The sequence below is a fragment of the Anabrus simplex genome, chromosome 12, assembly GCF_040414725.1.
Source record: "Anabrus simplex isolate iqAnaSimp1 chromosome 12, ASM4041472v1, whole genome shotgun sequence".
In the NCBI taxonomy this organism is placed as follows: domain Eukaryota; kingdom Metazoa; phylum Arthropoda; class Insecta; order Orthoptera; family Tettigoniidae; genus Anabrus; species Anabrus simplex.
Window position 1 is genome coordinate 52,572,897 of NC_090276.1, and position 14,933 is coordinate 52,587,829.

The 14,933-nt window shown below is 41.3% G+C and overlaps 1 protein-coding gene across 1 annotated transcript in view; it reads left to right on the forward strand.

Moving 5' to 3' along the window:
• Positions 1–14,933, forward strand: part of LOC136884139 (prion-like-(Q/N-rich) domain-bearing protein 25) — a 44,327-nt gene that overhangs the window by 14,521 nt on the left and 14,873 nt on the right. The window contains exons 2-3 of the mRNA XM_068229772.1: positions 9,066–9,197; positions 14,006–14,131. Coding sequence (XP_068085873.1) covers positions 9,066–9,197; positions 14,006–14,131 — 258 coding nt within the window. The remainder of the gene's footprint in view (positions 1–9,065; positions 9,198–14,005; positions 14,132–14,933) is intronic.

Sequence of the window (14,933 nt, forward strand, 5' to 3'; positions counted from 1 at the left end):
ATTCGATTCAGTATCTCTTCATTCGTGATTCGATCTATCCATCTCACCTTCAGCATTCTTCTGTAACACCACATTTCAAAAGCTTCTATTCTCTTTCTTTCTGAGCCAGTTATTGTCCATGTTTCACTTCCATACAATGCCACGCTCCACACGAACGTCTTCAAAAACATCTTTCTAATTCCGATATCAATGTTTGAAGTGAGCAAATTTCTTTTCTTAAGAAAGCTCTTCCTTGCTTGTGCTAGTCTGCATTTTATGTCCTCCTTACTTCTGCCATCGTTAGTTATTTTACTACCCAAGTAACAATATTCATCTACTTCCTTTAAGACTTCATTTCCTAATCTAATATTTCCCGCATCACCTGCCTTCGTTCGACTGCACTCCATTACTTTTGTTTTGGACTTATTTATTTTCATCTTGTACTCCTTACCCAAGACTTCATCCATACCATTCAGCAACTTCTCGAGATCTTCTGCAGTCTCAGATAAAATAACAATATCATCGGCAAATCTCAAGGTTTTGATTTCTTCTCCTTGGACTGTGATTCCCTTTCCAAATTTCTCTTTGATTTCCCTTACTGCCTGTTCTATGTAAACGTTGAAAAGGAGAGGGGACAAACTGCAGCCTTCCCTCACTCCTTTCTGGATTGCTGCTTCTTTTTCAAATCCCTCGATTCTTATCACTGCAGACTGATTTTTATACAGATTGTAGATAATTCTTCGTTCTCGGTATCTGATCCCCATCATCTTCAGAATCATAAATAGCTTGGCCCAATCAACATTATCGAATGCCTTTCCTAGATCTACGAATGCCATGTACGTGGGCTTGTCCTTCTTGATTCGATCCTCTAAGATCAGACGTAAAGTCAGGATTGCTTCACGTGTTCCTACATTTCTTCTGAAGCCAAATTGATCTTCTTCCAACTCAGCTTCAACTTGTTTTTCCATTCTTCTGTAAATAATACGTGTTAAAATTTTGCAGGCATGAGATACTAAACTAATGGTGCGGTAGTTTTCACACCTGTCAGCACCGGCTTTCTTGGGAATAGGTATAACAACATTCTTCTGAAAATCGGATGGGACTTCTCCTGTCTCATACATCTTGCACACTAAATGAAATAACCTTGCCATGCTGGTTTCTCCTAAGGCAGTCAGTAATTCAAAGGGAATGTCATCAATTCCAGGTGCCTTGTTCCTATTTAGGTCACTCACAGCTCTGTCAAACTCTGACCTCAAAATTGGGTCTCCCATTTCATCAGCATCAACAGCCTCTTCATGTTCCAGAACCAAATTATCTACATCTTTACCTTGATACAACTGTTGGATATGCTCATGCCATCTTTCTGCTCTGTCTTCTTTCCCTAGAAGTGGTTTTCCATCTGAGCTCTTAATATTCATACACGTAGATTTCCTTTCTCCAAAGGTTTCCTTGATTTTCCTGTATGCAGCATCTACCTTTCCCAGGACCATACAGCCTTCGACATCCTTGCACTTCTCCTTCAGCCATTCTTCCTTAGCTATCTTGCACTTTCTATCCACTTGATTCTTTAATCGCCTGTATTCTTTTCTGCCCTCTTCATTTCTAGCATTCTTGTATTTTCGTCGTTCATCAATCAGGTCTAGTATCTCCTGAGTTATCCACTGATTCTTAGTTGATCTTTTCTTCCTTCCTAACATTTCTTCAGCAGCCCTATTGACTTCATTTTTCATGACTCTCCACTCTTCCTCTATAGTCTTTCCTTCAGCCTTTTCATTTAGTCCTTGTGCAACATGTTCCTTGAAACAATCCCTCACACTCTTTTCTTTCAACTTGTCTAGATCCCATCTTTTTGCATTCTTTCCTTTCTTCAATTTCTTCAACTTCAGATGGCATTTCATGACCAACAAGTTGTGGTCAGAGTCCACGTCTGCTCCTGGGAAAGTTTTGCAATCCAACACCTGGTTTCTGAATCTCTGCCTAATCATAATGAAGTCTATTTGATACCTTCCAGTGTCTCCAGGTCTCGTCCACGTATACAGCCGTCGTTTGTGGTGTTTGAACCAAGTATTGGCAAGGACTAAATTATGATCAGTGCAGAATTCAACCAGCCGACTTCCTCTTTCATTCCTTTGTCCCAATCCAAATTCTCCTACTGTACTACCTTCTCTTCCTTGGCCTACCACTGCATTCCAGTCTCCCATCACAATTAGATTCTCGTCACCTTTTACATATTGTATTAAATCTTCTATCTCCAATCCCTAATTTCTGTAATTAATTTTCTACCAATCGCAGTCTTTTTCTTCGATTTTCAGTGTAACTTTTAAATTCACCAATAAAAGTGAGAGGGTGTGGCTAGTTTAATCTTGAATGGTCTCAAACTTTCCCCGAGGGTTTATAAACTGCGGATTTTCACGTCTCTTGGCCAATTGATCGTCATCTTACCAAGTGTGTCTGTCAAGCAGGAGGCGAGCGGCTTCTTCTTCAGCTGCTAGAACTTCTACAAGGTAATGGCCTCATAACATCTTTATTTCTTGTTAGCTACGCAGTTTAACCTGAGGGAAAGGTCCGAATCATTAACTATGTAAACCAGTTTTCCTAAAAAATGTAACTTTCAGCCGGCTAATGTAAAAACTTCATAAAATCTTTAACTGTAAATCGGGGATAGAGAGTGATGTACCCTCTCGAGCTTCCCTTCATCTTGGTTTGAGGTGACTACTGTAACTGGCTTTCTTCTTTTCCGTAATGCATTAATTTATCATTATACGAGTCACCTCAGTAGTTTGGGAATAGCCTCTGTTTCACCGGCCTAGTGCCCTTTAGGTTTTAAGTGCTCATATCTAAGTGTGCAAGCATTCGCCTCCATTCATTTTGTGCTCGGGTCATTTATTTAACCGTTTTTCCCTTTTACACGAAGGCCCGGTAGGTTGGGTATTAAATACCCCTGTATAATCATTTTCCTGTTGTAAGTTGTGCCTTCAGAGGCAAGAATTTGTAAGTTGATGTTGCCTTGAGTAGGCTTGGAAAACGGAGAGCCTGTTAGCTCTTTTTTAAACTTTTTGTAAGATTAATGAATGCCTCCTCAAGGCTAGATGTTGTAATTTTAGGAGCAAGTGCTCCGTGAATTAGGGGATTTCTGCCCTTTGAACAAATTTGTGCTCGTCTGTAAATTTGAGCTGGGAGCTCAAATATTGTAAAACTAGGGGCTTGAAGCCCAAGATTGTTAACGTTCTGAATCTTGGATTTTTCTAAGTCTTGTTTCTAAATTGCTATTTTGTACCTGAAATGTCATTATTATCTCACTAAGTGAAAATGTCTTAAGTTTGTTGTTTTTCAAAAATATAACCTTCAGTTTACGCGTTAAATTTATTTTGATATTGTAGATAGACTCATTCACCCCAGCACCTTCTTTAACCTCTGTCTGCACCACGGGTATCCCCGTAACAATACTACTACTACTACTACTACTACTACTACTACTACTACTACTACTACTACTAATAATAATAATAATAATAATAATAATAATATAAACCGCTAGAGCTCAAGTTGAAATTTTAAAAGAAATTGCCGAACAAACTGGTTTGCAGATATCGTTTGAGAAAACAGAAGTAATGACTAACATCAAAGAGGCTCCACCAAAACTCCATACAAAATACGGGGACATCACCCGAGTAGACAAATTCAAATACCTGGGTGAGATCATAATGAAAAATGGACTGGACAAAGAAGCACTTCAGGAGCGAGTACGCAAACTGGAAATAGCCTACCAAACATCTCGCACAATCTACAACAAAAAATGCCTTTCCCAAAACACCAAGATACGTCACTATGAAACAGTTCTGAAGCCAGTAGTTCTATATGCAGCCGAAACCCTGCCTCTCAATGCCAACAAAGGACTCCTTGAAGAACTGGAGAAAAGAGAACGCAAAATTGTGAGAGGAATCTTGGGATCAATGTACAGAAATGGAATCCATCAAAAGAGATCCAACGAGGAAGTCTACAGCAAAATAGAGAAAATTACCGACACAATCAGAAAAAGACGGGCACGATTTTACGGTCATCTGAAAGTAATGGACGGAAGAAAGTTAACTAAAGAAATCTTTCACTTTTTGATTCAAACCCCAAAACCACAATTTCTTGGTTTAGAAATACCAAAGAAGACCTGCAAATGCTACATATCTCAGCTGAAGACGCCCTTAACAGACATCTCTTCCGCAAGAAAATATTGACGAACGGGCTAAAACGAGACGAGCAACCGAAGAGAAGACACGGTGCCCCTTGGACAGAGGAGCGTAAGCAGGCCCACTCACAAAGAATGAGGGAAATTTGGGCTCTAAAGAAGGCCAAGTTCAGTGTCAAATGCAACAAGACTTAACGTGGTCCTTGATGGCCCCAGCGAATTATCTAATAATAATAATAATAATAATAATAATAATAATAATAATAATAATAATAATAATAATAATAATAATAATGTTGTACGTTCCACTAACTACTTTTACGATTTTCGGAGACGCCGAGGTGCTGGTATTTAGTCCCGCAGGAGTTCTTTCACGTGCCAGCAAACCTCCCGATACGAGGCTGATGTATTTGAGCACCTTCAAATCCCACCGGACTGACCAGGATCGAACCTGCTAAGTTGGGATCAGAAGGCCAGCACCTCAACGTCTAAGCCACTCCGCCCGGCTTGCAAATCAGTGGAGGAATATCGGTTTTTCATGAGTACGATAACATGTGCTCCACGACTGAATTCTGGTTATAATTTCATCATCATCATCTGTTTACCCTCCAGGTTCGGTTTTTTCCTCGGACTTACCGAGGGATCCCACCTCTACCGCCTCAAGGGCAGTGTCCTGGAGATTCAGACTCTTGGTCGGGGGATACAACTGGGGAGTATGACCAGTACCTCGCCCAGGCGGCCTCACCTGCTATGCTGAACAGGGGCCTTGTGGAGGGATGGCAAGATTGGAAGGGATAGGCAAGGAAGAGGGAAGGAAGCGGCCGTGGCCTTAAGTTAGGTATCATCCCGGCATTCGCCTGGAGGAGAAGTGGGAAACCACGGAAAACCACTTCCAGGATGGCTGAGGTGGGAATAGAACCCACCTCTACTCAGTTGACCTCCCGAGGCTGAGTGGACCCCGTTCCAGCCCTCGTACCACTTTTCAAATTTCGTGGCAGAGCCGGGAATCGAACCCGGGCCTCCGGGGGTGGCAGCTAATCACGCTAACCACTACACCACAGAGGCGGACTGGTTATAATTTAATCAGTATAAAGATGCTCCAGTAGAGAATTATTGAAATAGTCTTTCGGCTCTGACTTTGCTTCGTATGTAAAAATGTTTTGTTTTCATATGAGGTCCCCCCGGAAGTTCTTCGATTTGTTGGAACACAGGCCGTACTGTAGAAAGCGCGCCAAGCCCATCAGCTGATCAACTGAGGCGAGTTAAGCGAATGTTACAAGTTGTGACTGTTGAAAGACAGAAATTTATATTGAAGTATATTGCATGTTTGTTCTTTAAATTGATCACATCATGATTTACGTAAACAGCTGTTATTAAGATAATGAGACCTTATAGTTTAGGTTAGACATGGTATCTGCGCGTGGTGAGTGATATAAATTCAAGAGACGTAATACTTCTCGTGGAATTTATTCATTTAATTGTTATCGTATAATACGTTTTTGTGGAAACATATTGTGTTACAAATTTAAATACAGTGTTTGAACGTTGCCACAATGTTAAGAACTTGTGCGTACCACGGCGAAAATACAACTATACAAGTAAATATACATTAATATTTCATTTTCATCGTATGAGCGCAGGTTACCTTTATGAAAACCGAAAAAATACCTGTTACGAAGAATAAGGGAGTATGTTTCACTCGTTTTCCAGAGCTGATGATGAGTTCTGATTTTGACTTTCTTGTTACACAGATTTGCAGCCGCGCGTTTTATTGTTGATACAGATCAAGCATAAAAGTGGACAGTAACCAATCGAACCTTCATACGGTTATTTCTTGGGTTAGTAATGTTGAATACGCCCTGCCTTTTCTCCCCAAAATTAAAGCGAGTAAAAAAAAAAATTCCTCGGCAATTTCCGTGAATGTGGGAAGTAATTAACAGATCTTGCTGGGCAGTGCATTAATATTTGGGAAAACATGGGCTATTACTGAACAAAAGTCCGACTCGTTGGCTGAATGGTCAGCCTACTGGCCTTCGGTTCAGAGGGTCCCGGGTTCGATTCCCGGCCGGGTCGGGGATTTTAACCTTCATTAGTTAATTCCAATGGCCCGGGGTCTGGGTGTTTGTGCTGTCCCCAACATTCCTGCAACTGACACACCACACATTACACTATCCTCCACCACATTAACACGCAGTTACCTACATATGGCAGATGCCACCCACCCTCAACAGAGGGTCTGCCTTACAAGGGCTGCACTCGGCTAGAAATAGCCACACGAAATTTATTTACTGAACAAAAAAAATTGATACAAATGTTTGTGTGGAAGAAAGGGTATCAAGAAAGTCTTCGAAGTATAGTGCCAGAAGTGTCAAGAAAAAACAAAACAAGAAAGCTACTGTATTTATGGCCATCTACAGATATGGAGGTAAAGTATATTATTAGTATTGTACGTTTGTTGTCTCCATATTTGTATTAATTCATAATAATTATTTGTTGGGTACAATGCCGAGTAAAACACTCAAGCTTTGACCGTGTGGATCGCGCTTCAAACCTACTTCTCCTAAAATTACATAGACCTGGTGAGGGAACACATACATGTGTTACACTCGGATTCGGTTGAAATTTGGTAGGAATATTCGTGGGAGGCAGTAGAATGCTAAGGTGAAAACTGCATGTGCCCAGCGCAAGTTTAAACGCCAAAATTGAACAAATAAATAGTCGTAAAATTAGAAGTGCCGTGGGAGTATCGGGGTGTGGCGGAGAGGTAGGGAGGAGCGAAGCAGCGGATGTGAACGAACCAGGCTGTAACGAGCTTCGCCAGCAGCCAGGCAGCGTATAGTTAGCGCGTTCCCCTTAACTTCCCGATCAGATGTGCAAAACGTAAATATGAAAACAGCACAAGAAACAAGTGTACAAAGGACGATGTTTGAACAACGATGCCAATAAGGTTTGAAAAATTCACGCCCGAGTTCTTGTTATTCAGTACAGCCTGGTTGGTTCACGCCCGCTGCTTCGCTCCTCCCTACCTCTCCGCCACACCCCGATACTCCCGCGGCACTTCTAATTTTACGACTATTTATTTGTTCAATTTTTGGCATTTAAACTTGCGCTGGACACATGCAGTTTTCACCTTAGCATTCTACTGTCTCCCACGAATATTCCTACTAAATTTCAATCGAATCCGAGTGTAACACATGTATGTGTTCCCTCGTGAGTTACGAGTTATGGTGCGATTACAAGTGTTAGTGATGCCACCTGTAATATTAATATAACGTTTGTGAATATTTCATAATTACAAGGTACAGACGTATCATGTCCTCGCATTGTGCGGGTCGGATGGAGGAAACAGTTCACCTCTTTGCGTGACGTCATCGGAGCTACAGTACGGCCTGTACATCACGAAGTCAGTGGTTGGAACAATTAGTGGAGCTTAAAGGTCTTCACAGAAATCAATGGACACCCCAAGTGCTTGTGGAAGGGGTTCAGTTGAGGAGGAATAGGAATGATGATGTATATGTCGCATGATAACTGTAACTTCAGCCTTTTTGTAGAAAAAATGTCCATTACTCAGTTAGACTGGAAATTCTTGGCCTTTTAATATACGTATATTATGGAAATAAAAGTAGCTATGGATATAAAATCCCTAACTCTCTGTCATTCGCAGCGATATTGAGACAACGTGAAGATTTCAACAGCTGAAAAGAAAAATACAATAAACCTCTCACGACCACGACTTTTGTACCTAGAAAAACAAAACACGTTTCTATCAGCGAAATCGTTGTCGCATATTCGCCATGATGACGTAGGTACACAGCTATATCTATCGGCATGATGTCGAACTGTGTACAGCCTGGCTTAAGTTGCATTCCACAGATATACTTGAGAGACTTAAACTGGTTCTAGTTATGGGATTCAAGAACAATGCAATGATGACCATTATGCGTGAACCGTTTAGTGAAAAATACTATCTTTCGGTGAAATGACCCATTTTTTTAAAATTCTGGGGTTTATATCAATCGATGACCACCAGACAGAACAGCCCACCAGGTGGGCATGGTCGTTAACGCGTCGAGTCTATAGGGTCTGACACCGCCGTAAGCCGGTTCGAATCCCGTTCGTTGAAAATATGTTTACCACCAGAATGTTGGTCGGCAGGGTAGGGGAAGCGGTGTTATGCAATATTTCTGATCACTAGAATGCGTGCCAAAAGCCTGGATTAAATTCTAAACCTTTCCGCAGTGCTCATATGCAATACCGGCAATGAACGCTGTTAATCGTGATTCGTTTGGAACCGTTTCTCAAGAGTACGCAAATCCATAGACGTCAAACTAAAACTCCGAACTAGAAATGCACTTCAATATGGTTTATGAGGAAATACTACGATACCTGTTTTGATTACAATCGAAAGCCGCATAAAACATGGAAAGTGTAACTCAGGATGCATGCACCGGTGCATTGCGTGGCGTAAGGTGCAAAAGACGACTTCGCTAGGTTGACGAGAGTGCAGACCCCAACTCCTCCAGTTTCAGCAATAGCGCCGTCTCTCTCTTTCCATACGCCTGTCTCGCTTGCTCCGCCTGTCTTACTTGCTCTGCAGCGCTCCGCTACCCGAGCAGAGTTGAGCCGAGCTTAGCCGAGTCGCTCCGAGACAAAACGCTGGTCTGAACCGAGCCGAGTCGGGCCGATGCGCAGTCCACAGAATTCCTGCGCCTATGTTTGCATGCGTGAGAATTTGGACGTTTGAGAGGCCCTGAGATATATTAATAGTTAATTTAAAATACATAAATGATAGTAATTTCGACTGCCGAAGACAGGCTTATGTACTAGTTACTAATAATTGTTTGATGTTCCCTTGTTCTTAGTTGTGGTAGTGATAATGATCTCATTCATGCCTTTGTTTTTGCAGGCTCGGCGGGCCAGCTAGGATCATCTTGCTATTATGACGCGGAGTGTGATTCGATCACCACCTTCTGCAGGAACCGTCAGACGTGTGACTGTAAAGACAACTTTAGACGGGAAGGAAATCTCTGCTACGCAAGTAAGTACAACTTTTATAAAATTTAATCTTTCCTATGTCAGCCGAATAATAGTAGAATTGTTTAGGGCAAACGGAAACTTTAATAGCCCCTTTCCATTTTCCACAGACTTACAACTGAATGCATGTATCGTTAAAAATGTGTAAGTTTCTTGTAATAATAATAATAATAATAATAATAATAATAATAATAATAATAATAATAATAATAATAATAATAATAATGTCCGCCTCAGTGGTGTAGTGGTTAGTGAGATTAGCTGCCCCCCCCCGGAGGCCCGGGTTCGATTCCCGGCTCTGCCACGAAATTTGAAAAGTGGTACGAGGGCTTGAACGCGATTCACTCAGCCTCGGGAGATCAACTGAGGGGGGTTCGATTCCTACCTCGGCCATCCTCGAAGAGGTTTGTCGTGGTTTCCCACTTCTCCTCCAGGCAAATACGGGGATGGTACCTACTTTAACTTAAGGTCACGGTCGCTTCTTTCGCTCTTCGTTGTCTATCCCTTCCAATCTTTTCATCCCCCAACAACGCCCTCTGTTCAGCATAGCAGGTGAGGTTGTCTGGACGAGGTACTGGTCCTCTTCCCCAGTTGTATCCCCCGACCCAAAGTCTCGCTCCAGGACACTGCCCGTGAGGCGATAGAGGTGGGAGCCCTCGCTGAGTCCGAGGGAAAAACCAACCCTGGAGGGTAAATGGATTAAGAATGAAAGAAATAATGTTTTCAGGCAGACTTTGCAGTACGGGAGTGACAGCTGGGTGGACTCAGGCTGTCCATGCTAAGTTTCCCTAGCCATCACACTACTAGTTACAGTGATTCATTCATGCCCCTTATACCCGTCTGTGGAATTCCCTGCTGGCTGATATTATGTACATTCTTGGTACTCAGCAGTTCGAAAGGTGTTGCAAACATTACTTACATATTAAGACATAACCTAAGATAATTTACCTGTCAGCTTGCAATGGGCTCAAATCCCACTGTCGGTAGCCCTGAAGATGGTTTTCCATGGTTTCCCATTTTCAGATCAGGCAAATGCTGGGGCTGTATCTTGATTAAGGCCACGCCCACGGCCACTTCCTTCTCACTTCTAACCCTTTCCTATCCTATTGTCGCCATAAGACCTATCTGTGTCGGTCCGACGTAAAGAAAACTCTAAACAAAGATAATTTACTTTCTTCATGTAAATATTAACCGTAGGAACTAGTCGACAAGCTTTTCCAGTTAGTCGGTACGTTACACAATTTTAGTATGCTGTAGAATTCAACATAAATTAAACAGTGTATTACGGTTGGGCATAAAAAAAGGCTCTATAGCCTGAGCCACGGCATAGAAAACAAGACGATAATAAATAAATAAATAAATAAATAAATAAATAAATAAATAAATAAATAAATAAATAAATAAATAAATAAATAAATAAATAAATAAATAAATAAATAAATAAATAAATAAATAAATACATAAATAAATAAATAAATAAATAAATAAATAAATAAACTAGAAGTACGAGGCACGAACATTACGTGAATGATTATCCACACAAACAGATGGGAACAATGGCAGGAGGGTACTGGAAATTAGGACGTAACGGCTAAGTTAGGAATGAACGTGATGGATGAAGCTGTATCCATACATCAGTTTTTGCTATTTGCTTTACGTCGCACCGACATCAGTTTTGGTTGTTGCTCTTGTGAGGTGAATGGAGGAGGACAGGCCATCTAGGCGTGTAATTCATTCAGACATGGAGGGTAAGAGAAGTAAAAGAAAACAAAGATGACGATTGTTAGAGTGGGCTTTTAATGATAGGACCCGTTAGAATAAACGGTCCATCAGAGCTAGTCGTAAATCGTGGATTGTGGAGGCACCTTAGGTAACTGACAGAGACATGCAGACTGAACGCTGAAAGTCATAACAGTCTACAATGAAGATGTATGTATGGCTTTACTAAGCTTATCAGCTGAAATATCCAGAAAGTTAGAGGTTAGTTTCAAATTATTTTTCAGTAAAGATGTGTATCTACCTGCCTACAGTGCCGTATTAAGAGAATAAACACGAACTGGATGACGTGGAAATGAGGGGTCTCATGATCGGTGCGAGAGCGACAGTCCCTAAGAAGACGATAGAACTGATAGAAACCTTCAACATCAGTACCAAGGAGTTCATCGACTGGGGTTCTCTTCTGATATTCAGACACCACTTGCATTCCTCAGACTGACATCATCATCATCATCATCATCAATGTCCCACTCCAGTCTCCGGGTGTGGTTAACAAACCTCCTCCACTCCTTTCTGTCCTTCCACATTTCTTCTTCCATTACTACCGTCACATCCAATCCAGCTTCTCTTATGTCCTTCCAAATCTGATCCATCCACCTTCTTCTCGGTCTTCCAACTGGTCTCTTTCCCTTAACTCCTCTTTACAGTTCCCTTCTTGCTACCCGTTCCTTTCCCATTCTTTTTACATGTCCAAACCATCTCAGTCTTGCTTTCTGTATCTTCTGTACTAATGGTTCTATAATACAAGCCTCGGATGGAATTTTAAACATGGAAATGGAATTGACTGACATCATAAACTCATAATTTCTTTAATTTTTAATGAAGTTAGTTTATTGTACTCTTCGTCTTAGGCAGCCCTCAAGTGGAAGAAATTTTGAAAATAAAAAATATAAATAACTATTTCGCCCAATAAAACACTTTGGAAATAAGCCCTTCACATTATAGTCATAATTCTGATTTCGGATGTACTCTGCAGAGAGAAATGCCAGAAAGAACAAACAGATTCCTTTTAGCACTGGAGGAAAGCCGTAGGAGGTAAGGAAAAAAACAAGTGGTGGATTATCACCGGACGCACCATATCGCACTGTGCAGGAAGTAGACCGATATCCAGGAACATTCATTGAGGGATGTCAATCTCTTAGTTACCATGGCAGACATATATGGGACATTGCACGCCAGGTCGGACAAAAAAAATAATAACAGCAGGAAATTTACTTGGTATTTTAAAGAAATCATGGGTTTTGTAAATACAGTGGACTCTGGTTAATTCGAAAATGAGTAACTGGAATAAAAGTTTATTCCCCTTGTAATTCCTAATCTAGTCACTGCAAAGAAATCGTATTTAATTCGAATTTTCGATGCTTAAATTTGGATAATTTCAAATCATGATTGTATCGCAAGTTACTTTTGTAACGGTAACACGAATTGAAGCCTTCAGATAATTGCCAATAACTCTCTTTTTTATTGTAGCTTCCTAGTTAATGCCAGGTAGTCGCTATTGTTATCGACTTAACCTCTATCTTTGGGACTGTCAACGAGTGTTAGATCGGCATGGACTTGACCGTCGCTTGTCTTTGGGATGGATGGATGGATGGATGGATGGATGGATGGATGGATGGATGGATGGATGGATGGATGGATGGATGGATGGATGGATGGATGGATGGATGGGGTTACTGGACAATAAGAAAGAGTGGGATGGATGGGTTACTGGACAATAAGAAAGAGTGATTGTCGAAGAATAGACGCATTCGAAGTAAAAAAAAGAGCAAACTCCTTAGAGTTGCATGGACTGCGAAGGGATGCAGTAAGTCCGTGTTACAGGAAATCAACCCAGGTTGCTCGTTGGGAGGAGAAATACTGAAACAAAAACTAGTACATTTGTTAAATCACAAGCTGACATGACTCATTGGAGCAGACTGGTGGTAAAAGGAGAAGAGGGCTACATCTGATGAGGTGGATTAATGGCTTCAAGGAAGTCATGGACCTTCCGTAAAGACAATGTTTAAATAATCTAAAAACTGAAATCAAATACATCTAAATAACTATAAAACTACGTAATAGATCGTAAAATATCCATCAACATGTCGAAATAATTCTATAAATTTCACTTCACACAAAGCTATACTCCGTACGGCTCTACTTCTAAATTGACGTTTTGGCTGATTTTGGCTCTGTCTGGTGGTTATGCGCTGAAGCATAGACATCCAACCAATCCCAAGCTGTCATTCATATCGATTTATATCGGCAGAGCACGATCTCGAAGCCTAGTTGCCAACTCTAATATTTACATTCACCACGTGGTTAACCTATCTTGCTCAGCGTGTATGCTATTTCACATTGTTGGAGGATTCCAGCGACTCTGAGATCAATGGAGATCAATGGAGTGTTCCCTTTGTAGGCCATAACCTCCTTCCTGTGCCAGCCATTAGTGGTGAGAGATGTGTTATTTCCTCATTCTTTTTTACTCTTAATAATATTTTCTCTTTTAATGTCAGATGTTGTTAGTAAGTGTAGTTTTTGTGAATTTGTTTTCAATCCATATTCATCAGGGCTGTTTACCGCGGTCGTATTGCATCAGCTGTTCTCGCGGGTGTAGAGCGCTGGCAACAGAGGAAAGGCGATGCTCATTTGTTTTGCGAAACTTCAATTTAGAAGTAAGGCCGTGCGGAGTATAACTGGTAATACAAATCTTGAAGGTAAACCTTCCAAAACTATCCGAGCAACGCCGGGTACTACATATAGTTAATTATTTATGTATTTTGCTCTTTTTGAGATGTCAAACTTTTGTTTACAAATTTAGAGCGTTCCTTTAGGTGTTTGGCCACGAGTACTTCTTCCTCCACCGGCCAGTGGCACACTGTGTTTATAACACCTCTACAAAGTTCACCTCTCTCGGACTTGGGTTACTTGCACTCCCAAAGAATATGGTCAACTGTCTGATTATTTGTTTCACCACACACATATGTAGGATCGTCTGTCAGTTTGAAGCTAACGAAATATGTATTTATGTATGTGTTTATATTTTTGTTCTAGCTGCCGGAGCTAGGTGTGATAGCAACAACGAGTGCTCCTCACTGCCAAACTCTGAATGTAAAGAGAACATCTGCGTATGCACCGCGGGGTACGTGAGTCATCCCACGACGAAAGTCTGCCTAGCAGGTAAGCAGGATACTAAACAGTTTATTGTCCACAGAACAGACAATGTCATGTTATGCAAGAGTTCGACACTCTGTTCGGTCTTTCGTAGATGATTCCATCTTGGCCTGGTGCTTTCTCGCGCGGGTGGACATTCCACCCCTTTCCTAGGGATCGCTTGTTTTAGGACTGCCACTTCAGCGGTGCCTTAAGAGTCTGTGATGATCTGCCCTCGATCATCTTTAATGATCTGAGTCTTAGATATAAAGTATCGTGCCAAATATTTCAGCATGTCGTATTTCCTATGTATTGCACTCATGCTAATGAATTGTTGTTTCTTAGTGTTGTAGGTGTTGATATACATCTAAATAATGGCGAACGGAGGAACGGATCGTAATGAGCACGTGGGCTCACGAACGACCTCATAGAGAAAAGTCATTGAGAGATATTCAGCATGATTTCACTGTAAGGTTTCAGAAACCTTCCCCACCAATGAGGTATTGCCTGATAAATGGATTGGACGAGGTTCTATACATTTGCCTGTGCCTTTGGAGTGGTCACCCCGAAGCCCTGATCTCCCAACCGTCGATAATGCATTATGGGGGTTCATTAAACAGCAGGTTGCTGCTACACGTTACAGAACAGTTGGCGAACTTAATGATGCTGTTCGACGTGCATTTGCTACCTTTCACGCTAGCAATGTCGACGAGAATTTCACATTGTACATGGAGGAGAATCATACTCTGTTATGCAAACGATGGTGTACACACAGACACCCTGGAATAAATAATAACGAATAGTCAAAGTTGTCATCTGCCATGATCCC